Source organism: Amblyomma americanum, chromosome 10, assembly GCF_052857255.1.
Source record: "Amblyomma americanum isolate KBUSLIRL-KWMA chromosome 10, ASM5285725v1, whole genome shotgun sequence".
Lineage (NCBI taxonomy): Eukaryota > Metazoa > Arthropoda > Arachnida > Ixodida > Ixodidae > Amblyomma > Amblyomma americanum.
Window position 1 is genome coordinate 7304603 of NC_135506.1, and position 13144 is coordinate 7317746.

General features: G+C 45.9%; 1 protein-coding gene across 1 annotated transcript in view; it reads right to left on the reverse strand.

The window, feature by feature from the left end:
* Positions 1–11463, reverse strand: part of LOC144107702 (ras-like GTP-binding protein rhoA) — a 41825-nt gene extending 30362 nt beyond the window's left edge. The window contains exon 1 of the mRNA XM_077640832.1: positions 10822–11463. Within this exon, the coding sequence (XP_077496958.1) occupies positions 10822–10825 (4 nt within the window). The 5' untranslated portion in view covers positions 10826–11463. The remainder of the gene's footprint in view (positions 1–10821) is intronic.
* Positions 11464–13144: the final 1681 nt, after the last annotated feature.

Genomic DNA, 13144 nt, shown 5'->3' on the forward strand with positions numbered 1-13144 from the left:
GGATTAGTACGAATTTTTCTTCAACTACGAAGTTTCTGAGAAAGCTGTATAGCTTTCCTTTGTAGCCGTGAAGCTGCGCTTGGGTGGATGCAAAGAGTAATTACTCCCTTATTACAAACCTACTCCACCTTGGGGGATTCCCCTAAACATTTGACCACCACCCTATGCCTGCAAACTTGGTAATCTCATCTGCCCACCTAAACTTCTACCACGCCCTGCTACGCTTTCATTTCATTTAATTTATTAATACTGTCAGCCTCCTTAAGGGACTGTAACATGAGTGAAAAAAAAACGAAACTGAACAGCAAAATAAGTAATACAGAACATGTTGAAAACCATAGCTATACATTATTCAACCAAAAAATCGCCTCTGAAATACACACACAAACAAAACAAAAATGCATCACACAGAAATCAGAACAACAGCCATCTTACGCAGCAGCAATCTGACCGCATCGCCCTGTGCTAGTGCCATAGATGGAATTTCCTAAGTGGTATAGAAATTCGCCTAATGGTGACGACCGAACAGCAGAATCTGGAAGAGAGTTCCAGTCTTTACAAGTTCAGGGGAAAACAACTAAACTTGAAACAATTATTCCTTTTATAGTCGGTTATGGGGTAAATTTACTATGGCGATGCCTTGATGTTTCATTAGTTTTGATCTCAAAGTAATCTGACTTATTTATTTTAACATAATTATTGATAATGAGGTAAAGTGTTTTTAGTCTTTCATATCTGGTTCGGGTTTCTAGCATTGGTAGTTGGGCTTGTTGGCAGATATCTGTTGAAGAATTGTTTCGGCGGTATCTATTAAATATAAACCTTACAGCGAGTTGCTGAATCCTGTCAAGCTTGTGGCAATTAGTTGCTTTGTGTTGATCCCAGTTTACTTTAGCATATTCGATTATCGGTCCATCTAGGGTTTTGTAAGCGAGGCACATTACATCTGGAGTATCACTGTGCATAGTGCATCGCAGGTACCATAGTGCTTTAAAAGCTTTGGAAATGACATTTTAAATGTGGGTATTCCATCGTAGATCTGTTGTAAATGTTATGCCTAGGTATTTATACTGATCTACTCTTTCAAGCATATAATGGTTGATTTGATAATTGGAACATTTTTTCTTTCTAGTTACTGACATGAACACAGAATTGTAAAGGTTTAACTCCGCCTGCCAGTCGTTACACCATATCACTATTCTTTGCAGGTTTAAATTTAATTTGATCTGATCATCAATTGCATTTACGTTACTGTACATTACGCTTTCGTCAGCAAAAGGTCTTAATGGAACATCAATGCTACTCTGTAAATCGTTAACAAAGATCAAAAATAGGAGTGGCCCTAAGACGCTACCTTGCGGTACACCAGAAGCAACGGGAATAATGTTGGACTGACTACCTCTAACAGTCACATACTGTTCATGAGAGGATATATACCAGGAAACCATTGTGTGGGTGTTTGATTTTTAAAGACCGCATTAACCTTATATAACAATTTTTGGTGCGAAACTTTATCAAATGCTTTCGCAAAGTAAAGGTATATAATGTCTGTTTGACCACGTGAATTTATTGTTTCTGCGAGGTCATGAACTATTTCTATCACTTGGGTAATTGTGGACAGTCCCTTTCGGAAGCCGTGCTGACGATAATACAGGATATCATGCTGGTCGAGATAGCCGAGCAGGTGTTTGGATATGATGTGTTCAAGCAACTTCGAAACTGTACTAGAGACCGAAATCGTACGATAATTGCTAACAGCAGTATTTTCGCTTTCATGAACCGGTATAAGTTTTGCTCGCTTCCAGTCAGTTGCAAAGCACCCGCTACTAAAAGAAGACTAAAAAATTTTTTCTCAAGTATTTAGACACCCATTCAGCATATCCATATAAAAACTCGTTAGGGATACGATCTGGACATTGACTTTTCTTGATGTCAATATGTAATAGCAGATTGAGAACACCTTGCTCGTCAATCTGTAAATCAGTAATAGGAGGTCTTTCAGTTTCAAATTAAAATGAGGCAGTATACCATTATCACGTATGCAAACAGATGGAAAATGTAAATTAAAATGTTCGGCACACGTATCAGCGTTCTCCTCGGTCTGAGCAGGGTGCATAACTTTAGACGGATTTATATAGCGCCAGAATTTGGCTCTTCTCATGGAATCCACTCCGTTACCCTTAAGGACCAGCGGTTATCTTGCCTTCGCATTACATGCCCTGCCCAAGCCCATTTCTTCCTCTTGATTTCGACTAGGATGTCATTAACCCGCGTTTGTTCCCTCACCCACTCTGCCCGCTTCCGGTCTCTTAACGTTACACCTATCATTTTTCTTTCCATGGCTCGCTGCGTTCTCCTTAACTTGAGATGAACCCTTTTCGTTAGCCACCATGTTTCTGCCCCATAGGTGAGTACCGGTAAGATACAGCTGTTGAACACTTTTCCTTCTCTCTTGAGAGATATTGGTAAACTGCCATGAGAGATGTTGGTAAACTGCCAAATAGTCGAAAATAATCAGTTAGATTCCTCTTTGATGCCTACAGCTGGAAAACTTCACCGAGTGTTCTTCAGATACAGCAAACGTAGAAATACTGCAGGGAGGAAGACGTCTCGAAAGTCTAAAATACGCCCACCTAATCTAACACTGTAAGCCAAATCTAAGCAGAAAATACTACATCGAACATGTCGTCGACGCCCAGCACGATCGCATCATTCTAAGACGCTAAGACTTCGCTTGCAGGATCGATGGTGTCAACGACTCGTTCTTCCCACGTACCGCTTGAGATCTTATTTATTTATTTATTTTACCCTCAAGGCCTGGGGCATTACAGAGGGGAGTGGATGAATGAGATAAATACAATACAGAAAAAAAAACGCGAAGCAGACAAATTAATGATCGACATATACAATGCTGGCTAATGCAGTTCTAAAATGAGTAATGTCTACAATGCTGGCAATCGATCCGGGAAGGTGAGTCTTTGGATATTCGAGGAACGAAGGAGTTGCTGCAAGTTTTCGTCCTGAGGTCTTGAGGTGATGGTCTTGTGGCAGAGCATCCGGCCTCGCATTCGGAGGTGCTGGGTTCGATACCCAGTGCCGCCGGGTGGGCACAAGATTTCCCCGGGCCTGGTGCTCGGCTTTTCTGGGGTGAACTGCCTGGGAAAAGTGTCTTGGACCGGACCGTTGCGTTGATGGCAAACACGAATGTGTTTCACGAAGGTAAAGCCTCACGAAGGTAACGCAGATGTCTTCTTTCATTTTTTTTATACTTTATTCATTGCCTCTTGGCAAAAAAAGAACGACTAAAAAACGCTAAATCAAGTTTTCCGAAAGAATGAACTTAAAGTGAGGCCGAAAATGGGACCCCGAGTCCCAGTGGCAAAAGATACTACTGTGCTGTGAAACAGAAGCCTTTCTGTTCGTGTCGAAATCAACCGGTTGGTCACAGTGCATGCCAGGCTCACAGCAAGTGGACGTCAGCTAATACAGATGCAGGGGTTAGGGCCACCCCAATTCACTAGCTGCTCTGTAAGCCCGCAATTTCCATCAGAAGCTTTTCCTCTTAATGTAGAAATGCATTCTAGCACGCCGTATTACACGGTCACGTGAATCGCACAGTGCACATACGAATGCGTAAGTGGGAGAATATGTTGTCCATGTCATCCAGGCGAGCTTGAAATAAGAGCAGGAAGTACAAGGTTTAGAACAAGAACATGGCTACGATAAAAATACACCAGATTTTCCCATGGATATGAGCACCATTTCGATGTAAAACAACAAGAGCAACAACACGGCCTTCTACGCGCATACGGTCGACTGTATGACATTACTGTATGTGTGGTTCACCGTCCAAAAGGTGCGCGTGACCAACAAGAGGCGCCTTAGTGGAGGGCTTCGCATAAATTTCCACCACCTGGCAAACCATTTCTGCAGTCGTTGAACCCCTAATTTCACGGGTGTAATACGAGCAACTAACTTATTTTTTTTCTTTAACGCGATAGCGTTAAGCCTTCCGTTCTGCAGAAAATCCGGCGCCGTCGGCGTTGTGAGCGAAAAATCCCCTAGCAAACAAGGTGGACCGCCTATGTCACGTGACCTTCTGGCGTCATCACAACCTACCCACTGGACTGTGAGCAAACTTCCTCCCACCGTGGCAGGTGGCAGTAAAATTGATGATCGGTCGCGAGAGGTTGCTCGGGAAGAGCAGTGTGGCTCTCACAAGCCATCCACTGGTGACAGCTGCCATCGCAGGGCAGTGGCGTAAAGGTTAACCTCTGCAAAGGACGTCAAGCAAGCTTTTATTTTTCAATGGAATGCCCGCGGGCTCCAGTCCCGGATTTCAGATATTCGGCACAATGTTTATGAAAACAAATTCAGGGCATTGGGCCCCGGACTGCGCCTCTGTCTTCCATGTGACATAGCGCGTCGCGAAGCAACATTGTCGTGCCGTCTATGGGTCGGCGTTTCCTTCACAAATCAATGTGCTTTCCGGATCGGGATGGCCGACACCTCTTCTTGGTGAAAGCTGTGTCTGCGAAGAGACAATCAGTCATCTCGTGTGTTAGTGCCCTGTCTTTGTGAACGAAGGACGTGAGCTGCGTTGTGCTCTGGACCGCCTTGATCCTCGCCCTTTCACTGAGGCCAAGATCCTCGGTCCGTGGCCGCAACAGTCGAGTGTCATGAAGGCTTACAAGGCACTGTTTTGTTTTTTACGAGAAACTGCCTTGATTGACAGATTGTGACTGCCTTTCCCGTTCCTTCTCTCTTCCCTCTTTAATCTCCTCATTCCCTTCCCCGGCGCAGGGTAGCCAACCGGAAACCTTTCTGGTTAACAGCCCTGTCTTTCCCCCCTCTCCTTATCTATCTATCTGCATCAGTGCACCAGGAGTGGCATGCGCACTCCCTGTGGTCTATGAATGTAATATCGACAATGACCAATTCCACATGTATGAGCATTAACCCACACACTAAACAAATTCTCACCCTTAAGGGTGTAAATCAGCTGTCTCCAGACGAACACCCTTTTTTGGGCTAAAATGGGTGCAGAGATCAGCACCCTTCAGGAAGGGTGCACAGCATGAAAGTTTAGAGGGCGCGCATCAGGCCAAGGCTTTTGCTTCATGGGTGGATCAGTGTGGAGCACCCTTCCAACATGCATTCGTAGAAGTGTTATGAAAAAATAGTACCCTTTAATTAGGGTGCAACCATTACATCCTGTAAAGTATCATTAAGTGCACCCTTCCTTAGGGGTGCTGATCTCTGCACCCTTTTTTAGCGCCGAACAATTGGAAAAGGGTGTTCGTCTGGGGACAGCTGATTTACACCCTAAAGGGGGAGAAATTGTTTAGTGTGCACTAACGTTATCGCGTCATACCCTTAAGGCGGAGCTTAACTGTCCCCTCCAATTTTTTTATCGCTTCTGCTGGCCCAGGCTTCGTCCTTAGGTTTTAACCCGTGTCTGCACGACCACCCACGCGATGGAGAAAGGAGAGAAAAAAAATGAGGCGCACTAAGAAGACACGAAAGGGAGGCGAAGTCGGTCTCCTCAGCGCACGCTCCGGCGTGAGCCTTGGGGCGAGGAATTGCGCGTCCCGCAGTCCGCGGTAAACAAGGTCGCCAGCTGCGAGCCGTCGTCCCCACGCATCGTCCACAGGCAGCAGCATTTGCGGACGGGATGGAAAGAGAGGGGGGAGAGATCAGGCAGACGCGTGATAACGCCGCACTGCGCGTAATCGGTTTTGTACGCCGGCGTCTCCCGTTTCGTTTTGCAACCGCCGACCGCACGATGGGGTCATTCCAGCTGTTTCTCTTCTTTCCTCTTTCTCTTTTTTTCTTTTTCGTTTTATTCTTCTTTCTTTTCTTGCCTAATGCGCGCGTGCCTTCCTATGCAGCTACCTGCCGGAGTGTATGCAGTGTCGTAATCGCGCGCGGTTTCCAGACAATGCTAAGTGTGTCTCTTCCTGGCACCTCAGGCTCGAGCAAAAAATGTCGCGTTTTTGTGCGGGAAAAGCCAGCAAAGAGTCGCATCCATTGCTGGGCGCAGGCAGATTTTTTTTTTAGCTTTTACCGTGATATGGAGGAACCTGAGGAAGTGCTGTTATTTTATGTAGCTCTCCGTACTATTATTATTTATTTAAGAACCGGGACAATGTAATTTCTATTTATAATGAGGAGGATTAAGGATAACGGTGTGTTAAATTTATTAATGCGTTAGCATTAAAACTACACCGTGAAGAAACAGCGTCCGGCCTAGTGTCGTGTACACTACCTGTCACGGTTGGCAGGTGGCCAAGTTGAAAGAGTCTCCGAAAGGTGGCTGCCTCGGGAAGAACTCGGAGGATGGACGGAGGAGGTTTATGACACGAGCGGAGGCATGCGCAACCTGAGGGTGATTACCACGGAAACAGCCCGGCAGGTGGCTACCTTGGAAGGTGGAAAGCCAATCAGCCAATGTCAATCAGCTTTCGCTGATTAATATGCTACGCCGGCAACCTTAGCTCTTTAAGCAAGAAGAAGACCTAATGCTAACGCATTTTCATCGCAGTACGATAAGTAAGCGCCCAGTATCGTTATTAATCAACCAATCAATCAGCCGTTCAGTTAAGCAGCTAAAACACTTCAGCTTTTTATATCTGTTAAAAGGACTCCGAGGACAAGCTGATGTTGTCCTGTATCGATAGAATACTTCCTTTTGACGACGAAGACGCTATTTCGACTGAAAACAGAGATTTTGTTGGCTAGAAAAGGACAAGGAAGGAGATACAGGTGTCTCCACCTCCAGCCGATTTCACAAGTTAACTGCGGTGCATCGATACAGGTTTTTTTCGTGCGGATCCTAGAGGCTATCGGTTACACAATTATACACTTGTAGAGGTGATCACGGAGCCCTTTTCAGTGCAGACGTTGCCAGTGTGAATCCAGTGGCGGGAAAGTTTTAAATGCAATATTCTCAGCAACAAACGCGACTTTTGCTGCCAGACACTCATCAACATATCTGTAGTCGGATACAAGTAAAAAAAAAGGCTGCTTTTCTCCGTCAAAGTACCCCCTGTCAGCCAATGGCGATGGCTGATTCTCATGAACCCGCTAGCCTGAGCTGCGTGACAATGCAAGGAGGGATTATCCCCGACAATGCAGAGCGGGTAGTGTCCCCTTTCAGTTGCCACTCCCTGCATTATCATGCTGTAGGTTCATGAGAATCGACCGACGCCATTTGGCTGGAAGAGGCTCCTTTGACGGGGAAAAGCCGCTTCTTTCTTGAGTTGTACCCTACTACAGAAAGAGCCAGAACCGAATGTTCACGATAAACCAAAAATGGGTACATTTGTCGTCAGTGTTCCTGTAAGCATTAGTTATTATCATTACGTCAATACGCCTATAAGCGTACGTCTCGGCACCATAGTGTCCCGCAATGCACAATCCGAGAAATTCTAGACAAGCGCCTTTTTCAACAGCAATTTGTTTATGAACGCCATTTTTTTTTTCATTTATCGCAAGATTTCGCTATAACAATAAATATATTCGCAGATATCCCCTCGGCAGGCTTGCATTTTTTTTGGCTATTAACGTTTTTGGTGACATCAAAAACGATCCCCATTGGTTTTCTTTGGTAGTCTTGACTACTCGATGCAAGCGATGGGAAAACTTGAGATGAAAGATTTCGCTACGCATCGGAACAATTCACCATTGCCTTCAGCACTGCCACGATTAACAGCACGTAACAATATTCCATAGTTGCCTCACAATTAAAATTTGTGTCCCAGAATCCTGGATTTGCTCTGAGCATGCTCTATGTGCGCGCAGGACAGCCACTGGTACCTCGATCCGTACTTGTATTCAATTCGTGCCGGAGCCCGCAAGAGATTCCGAATAGCGACTGGAATCCCGTTCTTCTAACAGCCACTGCGATACTCGGAGTCAGAAAGTACGCAGAAACAATGCAGATGCTCTGGCCGATGAAGAATGGCGAATGTTGAATGGACAACGATTAACAGCGAGCGTTAGAACGGTGGCTTTCTCGACGGCTTTCACAAACCGAAGGAATTTGGGCCTGTCGATAAGACGTGATCGTTTCAAGATTAGCGAAAATCGACAGGATGCAGGCTTGCGCCTTATAAAAATGGTCTATAGACAGGCTATAGACTTCTTATAGACTCTATTACATTCCTATTGATATTTCTTTTTGTCCATTAATAGTCTATATACATGTCTACTAAATGTGTATGGCCATATATTTATATAGATTGTCTATAGACTATCTATGGGATTTGTATTGCATGTTGACTGTTCGCTAGGGTTTGTCTGTAGAAAATCTATAGAGTTTATAGACAGAAGTCTATGTACAGTCCATAGACTGTCTTAAGAAATTTTTGTAAAGGGGGCCTCCTGTTTCTTCCATTGCGTGCGTCGTGTCAGGTTTCGCTCATTCTGTAACAATTCTGTAGCAGACTAATACAATAGCCAACCGGTAAAACAGCGAAGTCGTACAGGGCCTTCTCCTCGTTTGTATGCGCACCCGTTTACAAAACGAAACGAGGAAGGAAAGAAAGAGAAAGAAAGCGCCGGGCCTTTCCCGCGTCGTCGTCCTTGTGACGTCATCCGCGCATACCCGCGAAGCTGCGTCGTCTGAACCGTCTAGAAATTTACAGCTGCGGGCCTGCTTCCGCGAACCGCAGAAAAGCATATCGGGAAAGGGGGGGGGGGGGGGGGGGTTGGCGGCGCCGCGTCAGAGTGGTACGGTATCGGTTGTCTCCGCTTCTCCTGACGGGTACGTAATGGAAGAGGACTGAATATATGAACCCGCCCTCAGTGTCGCTTACTCTGAATACAAAGTTTCCTTCACTCATCGAACAAAGGATGACGGAATAAACGAAGAAATAAGCGCGAATGGGGAGACGAACTATTAGAAACTTTAAACAAATACAGTGTCAATACTACAGATAAAAATCCTGCACACAGTACAGCAGATACTGAGAATTAGGAAATGCTATATCAGATACAGCCATGCAATCGGTGGAAAGAGATGACAACTGACAACAGCTCAACAGATCGGCACTTCTTGTATTGAACCGGCCAATATTGTCATTCGGGCTGTCGGTGCTGGCACAGAGCCAACGGTTTTTGAAATAAAATTTCATGGTTAAAACATATCAAATCAATAATCCATGAATTTGAGGAAGAGCTCGTTCTGACCACGTGAGATACCAATCAGCCTGTTACGGGTCATCGAGATACGCCTACCTAGAAATTCTGGACTAGCGAATTTTTTCAACGGGAAGTCGTTTATGAACGAATTTGTTTTTTTTTTCACATACCGTAAGATTGCGCCTTAACAGTCAATATATCCGCAGATCCCTCTTCGGGACGCTTGTATTTTGCTTATATTTATTGTCAAAAACGCACTTCACTGCGTTTTTATCTGCTCTTCGGAACATTAGACCATTACTGTCAATACGTTTATGACAGTATCTTACAATTATCCGCAGTTTCCTCGAAATTATTGTCAAAAACGCAGCCCATTGGTTTTCTGGGGCAGTCTCGGGGAGAGCGAAGCACGAAGTCTTAAAGCAAGGTTTTCATTTACTACGCTTTGGAAGGTTAGACCAATTAGATCATGTTGTGCCTCGCAATTAAAAGTTATGTGTAAGAAGCTGGATTTGTAACAGCGAGCCAGTGAAAAAGAAAGAGGCAGCGAGGGAAGCGAAAAAATGCAATAGTATCTCTGGGAGAGTTCTTATATCTGCCTCAAGCCAAAGCGACGCAGGATCTTTCTCGGAAGCTACTAACATACGTTACTAGCTACTCACAGTACCATTACCTTCAAAGTCATGCCAATCCTGATGCAGTATAGTTCGGCGCAAGCTGGACTGTTCCAAATCAATTCCGCTGCCGCCTCCACCGTGCCAGCGCCAGGTGCACACAACAGTCCAGCGAGGAATATGGCGACGCCCAGGAAGCCCTTATTGGAAAAGTCTAAAGGGCCCGTTTGTGGCCTCTATGCTAATAGATACGTTGGCGCTTTATTTACTTTTCACATCTGTTAACGCAAGTAAGCTTATGTGGCACGAGTGTGCCGCGCCGGGTGTGATACTAACTATAGCACGTGACACAGGTGAGCTGGAGTTTTATGCGATTAATGGGCCGTTTCAGTTCGACAGTGAAAACTTTACGCGCGTCGGCACTACGGCTGCAGTTTTACTGAACGACAAAATAGATCCGTGCTCTTTGTCGGCGTTTCTTTTTCTTTTTTGAGCTTTGAGACTCGGAACTGTGTACCTGCGCAGTTGGGCGTAATGACAGTTCACGTATTTCTTACGGCACTGTGTAGATTTTACTGTCTCAAGCACAAATGAATGAATGAATGAAGACTACACTTTCAAGTGAATGTTTGCTTTAGATGCAGTGTTCGTTGCTTTAATGGACCGCAGATAACTAAAACTATATCCAGGGATCAGTGTATAAATTCTATATTTTAATGAATCGCAATTTTATACAGTTGTTTCTTGTTTTGTTAAATGTGTACTTTCACCCTGCTGTTTGAGAACTACTGCCCTGCTTATGTTGCAAGTTTTGACAGGACTAGAGGCCTAGTCGGGTGATCTTGCTTATTGCCTTTTGCATCTGCTTCATGACAATGCTTATGTAATGTTGAAAGCACAACAAACAGAAAGCAAGCAAACAAACTGTTCTTAAATATATCCAAAAATGCCTGACTAAACCGAAAAGGTACAGCAACGCTCGCTTCGCGCCGGCTTTCTATAAGCGATGCAGTGCAACAGACACGAAGGGGCAGGACATAAAACACGCATGCAGCTTACTCACCCATCTTCGTTCAGATTATGTATCTCCGTCCTTGTCACAGCGACGCCACTCCGGCCTCCTCAGCTGAAGGACCACCGAGCTCGGAGTACGTGGTTCCGTGCGTTGCCAGTGGAGTCCATGGCTGTTAGCTGTCACACGGCGCGACGCCTTGCCGCGTCACAAGGTGGAGCTACGAGGTGTTCCTCTATCCACTCTTCCCGGGAAAACGGGACGCACCGAAGATACTGCTCACTTCTCTGAAGTTGGACGCTTTCTTGAATTCAGAAACCGCTCTTGAAATGAAATCTCGCACTTCGCACACTCGGACAGGTCTGACTAACGGTACGACTTCGGATGTACAACGGGCATTCGAGTCGTTCGTTTAAAAGCAAAATAAACGCTGCGAAACTCGAGCTCTCCGACCGCGTCGACAGACGGGCGGACGCCGGGGGGAACCCGAGAAGCACCTGTAGCCCGAGTCGGCGCGGTTCGCCTCGTCAGTCGCTGCTCCTCGGACGGACGGAGGTGTCTGAGGAGGGGGAAGGGCGTGCTCGACGGAGACGGCGTCCCGGTGGCGTGGTTGCTTCGCGTCCGCTGCCTCCTTCTCTCGCAGCAAGCGTCACGGCTTCCCACCTCCGCCGTCGTCGCTGGCATCATCGCCCCGGCGTGAAGCAATCGGCGCCGGCGAGTGGAGAAGCGGCGGAGGAGGGGGAAGGGTTATGGCACCACCAACGTTTCCTCGCAACGAGGAAACTGCTACGGCGTGCTCGTCACGCGGAGGCCGTTGCGGCTACTACGCGTACGTGGGACGAATGTGCGGCGACGCATTTGTAACACTAGTAGTAGTAGTAAACTCTAGTAGTAGCACTGTTAGTAGTAGTAGTAGTAGTAGTAGTAGTGTATAGCAGCAGCAGTAACAGCAGTAGCAGAAGCAGCAGTAGTAGTAGTATAGTAGTAGCAGTAGTAGCTGTATAGTAGTAGTAATATGGTAATATAGTAGTAGTAGTAGCAGTAGCAGTAATAGTAGTAATAGTAGTAGCTGCCGGGCAGTACGACTGTGCAGTCGCGAGGTGTGGAATTATTTTTCCTTGTTTTCATGTTTTCATTTTCGGCTCATTGGCCTCCTTGAACGGTTTTCATCGGATGATGTTTGCAATAAACCGATGATGTTTTGTGCAGCCAGCTCCTTTTGCGTCTGCGTCCTCTTGGGCCTGTCCCCATATTGCTTGCATGGGCTTGAACAAATTTGTATTATAACTTAATAGTTACATCTTTGTATCATTTTGTATTGCTTCTTCATTGTCTTTATTGATTAATTGCGATTTGCTGTATTCTGATTGCTTATTGCTTTGTGTTTATGTTCTATTTACTCTTAGGATTTCGAACGCGTGCATTGCGTTCTCTGTAGTGTGTGTCGCTAAGCGTTGCGTTGCTACGCTTATGTTTAACGTGTCAGCGTTAAGGGTCCCACGTACTCAGACATACTCAAACATTACAGGGCTCACCGGAAACGCTACCCAGCCCCACACAAAAGGCTATCCAAAGAAGAGGCGATAGGCTGGCGCAGACTACAAACCAGTACCTACGCGCACCTGCACAAACTACACAAGACTTTCCCTACACAATACGCACACGAATGTCCGTGGTGCCAGGGTAAACCTACACTCGAGCATGTCACATGGACCTGCCCTAAGGCAGACTGAGAGCCTAAAATAGACCACCCGAGTGTGACGCAGTGGGAGCACTTGCTGGCCAGCCAGGACGAGGACGAGCAACGATTCCTCATACGCCGAGACACGATGGCAGCTGTCAAGTGCGGCATTCTGGACCGCACTTGACCCGTAAGGGTCAAGAACAATTTAAATTTGTCCACAATAAAGTTTTTTCCATCCATCCCGTTCAGCGGAAAACCCGGCGTCGTAGATGGCGTTGGCGTGCTGAGAAAATCGTGATTGGTCGAGAGGGTCGTGAGATCACAACGACATTACCTCGCGCGAGTAATTCAAACACCCTACAATGATCGAAAGAAAAATGTTCCAGCCGGGACTCGAACTGCTGCTCCTTGGCTCGAGACCCGGGTATATCCCTCGACCACTGAGGAACGTTTTGTTTAAAGAAAGGCCTTGTTTGAGCCGTGAAAAAAATTAATAAAAATCGCGGGCGGTTTAGTTTAGCTTGGGGCTGATCACGAATTATCGTGTGCTAGAACGGTTATAGCCTGGCTTTGCATGGTTTATTTTGGCTTAATGTTTTCCGTGATTTGAGCTGACTTACCTTTGCTAGGATACCATATGGTGCAAGTTTTGCGGAATTGCACCATTCTTTACTTGTACTGCTGTATAAA